The sequence below is a fragment of the Bison bison genome, unplaced genomic scaffold (assembly GCF_000754665.1).
Source record: "Bison bison bison isolate TAMUID 2011002044 unplaced genomic scaffold, Bison_UMD1.0 scf7180017864181, whole genome shotgun sequence".
NCBI classification, from domain to species: Eukaryota; Metazoa; Chordata; class Mammalia; order Artiodactyla; family Bovidae; genus Bison; species Bison bison.
Window position 1 is genome coordinate 6,600,817 of NW_011494753.1, and position 9,388 is coordinate 6,610,204.

The 9,388-nt window shown below is 39.8% G+C and overlaps 1 protein-coding gene across 2 annotated transcripts in view; it reads right to left on the bottom strand.

The window, feature by feature from the left end:
* The window catches only part of SCAPER (S-phase cyclin A-associated protein in the ER), a 419,465-nt gene that overhangs the window by 68,168 nt on the left and 341,909 nt on the right, over window positions 1-9,388 (bottom strand). For both annotated transcript variants that reach the window (XM_010843297.1, XM_010843296.1), the window contains exon 27: window positions 2,330-2,485. In XM_010843297.1, coding sequence (XP_010841599.1) covers window positions 2,330-2,485 — 156 coding nt within the window. The remainder of the gene's footprint in view (window positions 1-2,329; window positions 2,486-9,388) is intronic.

The following is a 9,388-nucleotide window of genomic DNA, read 5'->3' on the forward strand; positions in this document are numbered from 1 at the left end:
CATCACGGACTCTATGGACGTGAGTCTGAGTGAACTCTGGGAGTTGGTGATGGACGGGAGGCCTGGCGTGCTGCGATTCATGGGGTTGCAAAGAGTCAGACACGACTAAGCGACTGATCTGATCTGATCTGATCTGGCCCAGGCAGATGTTCAGTCACTGTCTACTAGACAAGGACATGTTTGTGTGTGTTAAAGAGAAGAGGACACTGTCCTCCACATATGTAACTGAGAAAGTCTTCAAAGAAACAAAATGTATGTTCCCATATTCTGAATAATATAAAGGCATGTGTGTAAGAGGGAATACCAGCAGAGGAATCTTGGGTCCTAATTCAAATTATTTTGGCTCAGCTGCTTTCCCTATCTATGAGTGGCTATGAATGACCTTTAGGCTTCTTTCAAGTCCCACAGATTTCAAGTGACTGAATCCATGTGTAAGGGAACGCTGATGCCCACAAACTACACAACACCCCATATATGGAAATGTTTGTGTGTGACATTCATTTGGATGCAAGGGAAGAGTACAGATGACAAAGACTTGAGATGCTGGCAGGTTTATAATGGCGTGTACACAAAAGAGCCAGTGTTGGAAGGGTCTTCTGGGTGAGAGGATCCCTTCCAGGGAGTGGCCAGGCTACTGCACAGAGCGAGTTGGGTAGCATGGCGGCCTCTAAGCTGGCAGGTGCCGATGCCCTGGATGGATCCCTGTTACTGCTGCTACTGGAACTTACCTAGGTCACAGACCTACAAATAGCCCCTTCCTGAGTTCTCATCAAATCCCTGGAAGGTAGGCTCTGGCTACATTTCTAGAGGGAACAGACTAAGTGTAATAGTGACTAAAGGCCATGTTTGACTTCCTTGACACTAAGACAGTCTTAATCTTCCTAGAAATGTGACTGGGGCTGGAGGGACTGGGTAAGAATAAAGAAGAATAGGTGACTATCAAGGTCCTATGTAGAACAGACCAACAAATGTTGAGGAAGTTAATTTCTGAAAACAAATTCTCTTTTAAGAATAGAGACATTAGTACTGTGGTACACTGAACATGGCTGTATAAGATTTGTTTAAGTAATTGGACTTCATTAGCTTCAAATAGTTTCTTTCTTGATAAATCCCTACATATACCTATATGTATACACGCATATATATACAGATATATATATATCTATGGGGTTCTCTGGTAGCTCAGCTGGAGACCCGGGTTTGATTCCTGGGTAGGGAAGATCCCCTGGAGAAGGGATAGGCTACTCACTCCAGTAGTCTTGGGCTTCCCTGGTGGCTCAGAGGGTGAAGAATCTGCCTGCAATGCGGGAGACCTGGGTTCAATCCCTGGGTTGGGAAGATTCCCCTGGAGGAAGGCATGGCAACCTACTCCAGTATTCTTGCCTGGAGAATCCCTATGGACAAAGAGGAGCATAGCGGGCTACAGCCCATGGCGTCGCAAAGAGTCGGACATGACTGAGCAACTAAGCACAGCACAGCATATATATATATATGTATATATATATTATATATTTATAATATGATTATATATATTATATATATATAATTGGTATACAGTGCTATTTAGATTTTAATTGTAAGAAAATTATTTTACTGAATATCCTCAATACGTCTGAGGGATATGTCATATTCCTGTCAGAAACACTGAGTCACTATTGCAAATGATTCTTAACTTGGTAGGTGGGGAGAGAAAAGAACACGAGGTGGTTACTGTCTCTCTTAGAAAATCACTGCTTTTGAGGACAGTCCACAGGATGGGGTCGGGGTTTTAGAGAGTCAACCAGGCTACTAGTAGTTCCTGATACACTGGCTATAAGCATGCCCACAGGGCATGAGTGACTTCATGGAGTTATTGTCTTTGGATGGCTCCTCTCTTATTCATAGAGATACCTTGGAAGAAGGAACAAAGGGGAAAATAAAGAACCTAGCAGGCTGTAACTGATGGTCAGGGCACTGTGAGGCTGTGCCATGTTATACTGATGATCTGACTTGATTGGCCTAGGCGATGTTACTGACTGCCTGACTCAAGAAAAATCACTTGATTCCTCTGGATCTCAGTGAAAGAAGGCCTGGATGGTCTCTTATAGAAATTTTAGAAAAGTTAATGACACCAACAAGAAAAACAGGCTCCAACAGGAGCTTGTAGCCAGGGAAAATGAGAAACATTAGACAAGTCTCAGTATGGGAAGCCAATAAGGACAGAGGTAGCACGAATATGAAAAGAGGCCAAGATGACCATGTACATCCCTATGAAATGACTCCAGAATGAGCAAAGTCCAAGAGATGTTTCAAGAGTGGAGTCCAGACTGACATCGAGTAGAGGCCTTACCTTCCGGTGACAGCAAAGCAGAGCGTGCACATTCCCTGTAAGAGTCCTGCGGCATGCTGCAGAAAGGCAGCCATCTTGGGATTCTCATCCACTGGGCCTTGCACCGAGAGGAAGCAGCCACAAAGCTTGTCGATCAGACCGATGTTCACCACGTAGCTAGATGTGGGGACAAATATGTGTTACCAATGTGCATAGCCTGGTAACATCTTTCCCTTCAAAAAGTGAAAGTGAAAGTTGCTCAGTAGTGTCCGACTCTGTGACCCCATGGATGTGGCCTCCCAGGCTCCTCTGTCCCTGGAATTCTCTATGCCAGAACACTGGAGTGAGTAGTTGTTCCCCTCTCCAGGCATCTTCCCAACCCAGGGATTGAACCCAGGTCTCTTGCATTGCAGGTAGATTCTTTACTGGCTGAGCCAACAGGGAAGCCCTCACCTTCAAAGAGAAACCTTAATAAACACAGGCTTAGGCCTTTCTAACAAGCAAAGACAACACAGGTTTGAATATGACATCTTATGCAACTATTTCCTTAGATTTATCCCTGAATAATCAGTTATTTCTATGAATGGTTCTGTTTACTTCTGTTGGCTACTCTAATGCTATTTTCTTCAAGAAAGTGATTATCTGATCATTCTCACCAGTCTGCTGCTGCTAAATTGCTTCAGTCGTGTCCGACTCTGTGCGACCCCATAGACTGCAGCCCACCAGGCTCCCCCGTCCCTGGGATTCTCCAGGCAAGAGTACTGGAGCGGGCTGCCATTTCCTTCTCCAGTGCATGAAAGTGAAAAGTGAAAGTGAAGTCGCACCAGTCTAGAGTCCGACAATAACTGAAATGGTTTTTAAGGATCTCTATACTCTTGAAAAGGAATACTTCATAAAGTACTAGGAGCTAAATTCACTAGAATGCAAGGATACAGGATGATTCTACTTAGGCACTCTTGTTATAACCTAAACTTCCAATGCCACTGTAGATTCTCTACTTTTTAAAAATCTTATCACCATTAAGAGTATAATAAGCACCAAGAATCCAATTGCCCTCTGTTATGAAAAATACCAGTTCTGAGAGTTGACAGTATCACTTAAGAAGTTACTCTCATCTTTTCAGTCTATTAAACAGTTTTCTAGAACTGTTTATTAACCCAGATCAACAATAGTAGCTCTTAGTCCACAAAGCAGAAATAATTGAAAATATCTGAAGACTATAAAGTACCTTGTAGATAAATCAGCCTTAGCTTAGAGATTTTATACCTATTCAGTGCTACTGCATTCACATATATGAAAAGTGAAGGACTCTGAATACAGCAGTTCTGAAAATCAACACATACAATCTTTCAGTAATATGTGCAAAGGAACTGATGCTTCTGCTTGTAAGTGCACTAAAATCCCTGTCACTATTCATTTACTAATACACTTCTTTTGTAAAAAGAAGGAGAATCTGATGAATAATTCATGTTGGTAGCCTCTTTTAAGTTTACTATTTAACAAGGCATAAAATAATGTTCCCTTTCTCTTTTTAAGTTAGGAAATATATTCATCTGGTTACTGAGCATCTCCCACAGTTTTAAAATTGGAAAATATGAAATGATGACCACCAGCTCTATTATCTTACAATAAAGGAAAATGACATATTGACATATTGAACCCTTGTCCCACAAGTTTCTGGATGACCATGGGCAAATTACCTTACCCTTCTTAGTCTGTTTTCTTTTTGATATGACAGTGTTAGTAGAAGGTTCTTGTGATAAGTGACTGATAAGCTAATACATGCAAAGAACTTGATATATTTTATTATTAGTTTTATTGTTACTAGTTGTAATAATGGCAATATTTTAAAAATAGATGCATGCATACTTACTAGTCATAAATACAATGAAAAATTAACACAACACAAAATACCATTTCACAAATATTAGACTGATAAAAATCACTAAGTATGTTAACATAAACACTGATAAGAATATGAGGAAATGGGACTCCTATCCTTTACTAATGGGAAGTGTACTCTTTGGAGAACAATTTGATGTTACTTGGTAAAGTTGAACATGGATTTATCATAGGATTCAAAATTCTTACTGTAGGCATATGCACTTGAGAAACTCCCATACAGGTGCAAAAGAAGCTTATACAAGGATATTCACTGTATCATTGCTTGAAATAGTGAAAAAATAGAAACTACTGCCCTCAAATAGGTGTACAAACTGGGAATTTATTCATTTAAAAAAATGTCTAGAGTAGTTAAAATGAATTAATCAGAATTATATGCATCAACATAAATAAATTTCAACATGTTACGTGAAAATAGAAATTGAAAGAATTGTATGATAGCATTTATGTAAATTTTAAACACATACAAAAACAGAAATGTTTATGTTTATTATATGAATATATATAAATATATACACACTATACACATATATATTACACATACATATATACAAATAATATAAAAAGTGCATGGGAACTATATATACATACTCTAACTCTCTCAAAAGATAAATCACTGTGTAAGGGAAAGGAATGTAGATGGGGAGTTAGCTGTACCTGCCACATTTGGTTTCTTACCAGTATGAAAAAAGATCTAAGACAATATGGAAAAATGTTATCAGTTACTGAAAAATGATGTCAAGTTGGTACATAGGTATTGATAATTTTGTAAGGTATAGGTTGATACAGTACATAAACTCATCAGATCAGATCAGATCAGATCAGTCGCGCAGTCGTGTCCGACTCTTTGCAACCCCATGAATCGCAGCACGCCAGGCTTCCCTGTCCATCACCAACTCCCAGAGTTCACTCAGACTCACGTCCATAGAATCCGTGATGCCATCTAGCCATCTCATCCTCTGTCATCCCCTTCTCCTCCTGCCCCCAATCCCTCCCAGCATCAGAGTCTTTTCCAATGAGTCAACTCTTCGAATGAGGTGGCCAAAGTATTGGAGTTTCAGCTTTAGTATCATTCCCTCAAAAGAAATCCCAGGGCTGATCTCCTTCAGAATGGACTGGTTGGATCTCCTTGCAGTCCAAGGGACTCTCAAGAGTCTTCTCCAACACCACAGTTCAAAAGCCATCAATTCTTCGGCACTCAGCCTTCTTCACAGTCCAACTCTCACATCCATACATGACCATAGGAAAAACCATAGCCTTGACTAGACAAACCTTTGTTGGCAAAGTAATGTCTCTGCTTTTGAATATGCTGTCTAGGTTGGTCATAACTTTCCTTCCAAGGAGTAAGCGTCTTTTAATTTCATGGCTGCAGTCACCATCTGCGGTGATTCTGGAGCCCAAAAAAATAAAGTCTGACACTGTTTCCACCGTTTCCCCATCTATTTCCCATGAAGTGATGGGACCGGATGCCATGATCTTCGCTTTCTGAATGTTGAGCTTTAAGCCAACTTTTTCACTCTCCACTTTCACTTTCATCAAGAGGCTTTTCAGTTCCTCTTCACTTTCTGCCATAAGGGTGGTGACATCTGCATATCTGAGGTTATTGATATTTCTCCCGGCAATCTTGATTCCAGCTTGTGCTTCTTCCAGTCCAGCGTTTCTCGTGATGTACTCTGCATATAAGTTAAATAAACAGGGTGACAATATGCAGCCTTGACGAATTCCTTTTCCTATTTGGAACCAGTCTGTTGTTCCATGTCCAGTTCTAACTGTTGCTTCCTGACCTGCATACAAATTTCTCAAGAGGCAGATCAGGTGGTCTTATATTCCCATCTCTCTCAGAATTTTCCACAGTTTATTGTGATCCACAGAGTCAAAGGCTTTGGCATAGTCAATGCAGAAATAGATGCTTTTCTGGAACTCTCTTGCTTTTTTTCATGATCCAGTGGATGTTGGCAATTTGATCTCTGGTTCCCCTGCCTTTTCTAAAACCAGCTTGAACATCAGGAAGTTCACGGTTCACATATTGATGAAGCCTGGCTTGGAGAATTTTGAGCATTACTTTACTCGCGTGTGAGATGAGTGCAATTGTGCAGTAGTTTGAGCATTCTTTGGCATTGCCTTTCTTTGGGATTGGAATGAAAACTATTCTTTGCAGCCAAAGATGGAGAAGCTCTATACAGTCAGCAAAAACAAGACCAGGAGCTGACTGTGGCTCAGACCATGAACTCCTTATTGCCAAATTCAGACTTAAATTGAAGAAAGTAGGGAAAACCATTACACCATTCAGGTATGACCGAAATCAAATCCCTTATGATTATACAGTGGAAGTGAGAAATAGATTTAAGGGACTAGATTTGATAGATAAGAGTGCCTGATGAACTATGGAATGAGGTTTGTGACATTGTACAGAAGACAGGGATCAAGACCATTCCCATGGAAAAGAAATGCAAAAAAGCAAAATGGCTGTCTGGGGAGACCTTACAAATAGCTGTGAAAAGAAGAGAAGCGAAAAGCAAAGGAGAAAAGGAAAGATATAAACATCTGAATGCAGAGTTCCAAAGAATAGCAAGAAGAGATAAGAAAGCCTTCTTCAGTGATCAATGCAAAGAAATAGAGGAAAACAACAGAATGGGAAAGACTAGGGATCTCTTCAAGAAAATCAGAGATACCAAAGTAACATTTCATGCAAAGATGGGCTCGATAAAGGACCAAAATGGTATGGACCTAACAGAAGCAGAAGATATTAAGAAGAGATGCAAGAATACACAGAAGAACTGTACAAAAAAGAGCTTCACGACCCAGATGGTGTGATCCCTAACCTAGAGCCAGACATCCTGGAATGTGATGTCAAGTGTACCTTAGAAAGCATCACTACGAACAAAGCTAGTGGAGGTGATGGAATTCCAGTTGAGCTATTCCAAATCCTGAAAGATGATGATGTGAAAGTGTTGCACTCAATATGCCAGCAAATTTGGAAAACAGCAGTGGCCACAGGACTGGAAAAGGTCAGTTTTCATTCCAATCCCAAAGAAAGGCAATGCCAAAGAATGCTCAAACTACCACACAATTGCACTCATCTCACATAGACTCCTAGAAAATTTAAATATTTTTGAAGAGAATAATGACAAACCAAAAGAGCATTGACTAAAATAAACAGGAAAAAAAAAACAAACAAAAAACAAAAGAGCATTGAAACCTGTAAGATAAGGGTTAATGTTTTATTTCCCAGGTTTATTGAGATGCAGTTAATATACATATCCTTTAAGTTTAGGTATACAATGTGATGATTTGTGTATTGATTACAAAATATTACTGTTTTCTAGTTTCACCCCACTGATCAGAGAAGATACTTGATATAATTTCCATGTTTTTGGATTGTTGAGACTTCTTTTGTGGCATAACATAGGATTCATCCTTGAAAATGTTCCATGTGTGTTTGAGAGCAATATATATTTTGCTGCTGTTGGATGGAGTGCTCTATATATGTCTGTTAGGTCCTTTTGGCCTAAGTGCTATTTATTTATTTATTTATTTTTAAAATTTTATTTTATTTTTAAACTTTACATAATTGTATTAGTTCTAAGTGCTGTTTAAATCTGCTGTTTCCTTATTGATTTCCTGTCTGGAAGATCTATCTATTATTGTTGGGTGTTTCTTGTTGCTGTGTAGTTGCTAAGTCATGTCTGACTCTTTCACAGCCTCATGGACTGTAGCCTGCCTGGCTCCTTGGCCACGGGGTTTCCCAGGCAAGAATACTGGAGTGGGTTGTCATTTCCTTCTCCAGGAATTTATTGTTGAGAGTGGGGTATTAATGTCCCCAGTTATTACTGTATTGTTGTTCTCCATTTAGTTCTGTTAGTATCAGTTTTATAATTTAGGGGCTCTAACGTTGGATGCATAAATAATTACTTACTGTCATATCTTTGGTGGATTGACCCCTCTATCATTATATAATGATCTTCTTTGTCTCTTTTAACCATTTTTAGCTTAAAATCTATTTTTGTTGATATAAATATAGCTTCTCTTCCTTTCTTCTGGTTACCATTTCTTTGAAATACATACACCCCTTTGCTCTCAGTCTTTGTGTCTTTAAAGCTAAAATGAGTCTCTTACAGTCAGTATGTTGTGGGATATTGTTTTTATCCTTCAGCCTCTCTGTGTCTTTTGATTGGAGAATTTAATCCATTTACCCTTAAAGTAATTACTGGTTGCTAAGGACTTTACTATTGATATTTCACTAATTATTTTCTATTTTTTAGCTCCCTTGCCCTGTGTTCCCTTTCTTGCTGTCTTCATTTGTGATCTGATGACTTTTTGGGACAGTATGCTTTGACTTCTTTATACTAAGTGTATCTATTATAGGTTTTTCTTTGGGAAATCTTTTTATTGCATTCTGTTTTTTTAATTAGTTGATTTTAATTGGAGAATAATTAATTTACAATATTGTGGTGGTTTCTGCCATACATTGACATGAATCAGCCACGGGTGCACATACATGTGCACCCCCATCCTGAACCCCCCTCCCTTCTCCCTCCCCACCCCATCCCTCTGGGTTGTCCCAGAGAACTGACTTTGAGTTCCCTGCTTCATGTATCAAACTTGTACTGGTCATCTGTTTCACATATAGTAACATACATGTTTCAATGCTATTGTCTCATATCATCCCACCCTCACCTTCTCCCATGTAGTCCAAAAGTCTGTTCTCTACATCTGTGTCTCTTTCACTGCCTTTAAGAGACACATGTACCCCAATGTTCACTGCAGCACTGTTTACAATAGCCAGGACATGGAAGCAACCTAGATGTCCACTGGCAGATGAATGGATAAGGAAGTTGTGGTGTATATTACATTCTGCTTTAAGTTGATAAGTTTGACAGCATACAGAAAATTTATGCAGCTGTCCCTCAGTATCTGTGGGGGATTGGTCCCAGGACCTGCTGTGGATACCAAAACTCACCGATGCTAAAGTCCCATCATTGGCACTCCATATCCTTGGTTCTGCACCTGCGGACTCAACCAACTACAGACTGTGTAGTACTATCAGTTCAGTTCAGTTCAGTCGCTCAGTCGTGTCCGACTCTGCGACCCCATGAATTGCAGTACGCCAGGCCTCCCTGTCCATCACCAACTCCCGGAGTTCACTCAGACTCATGTCCATTGAGTCGGTGATGCCAT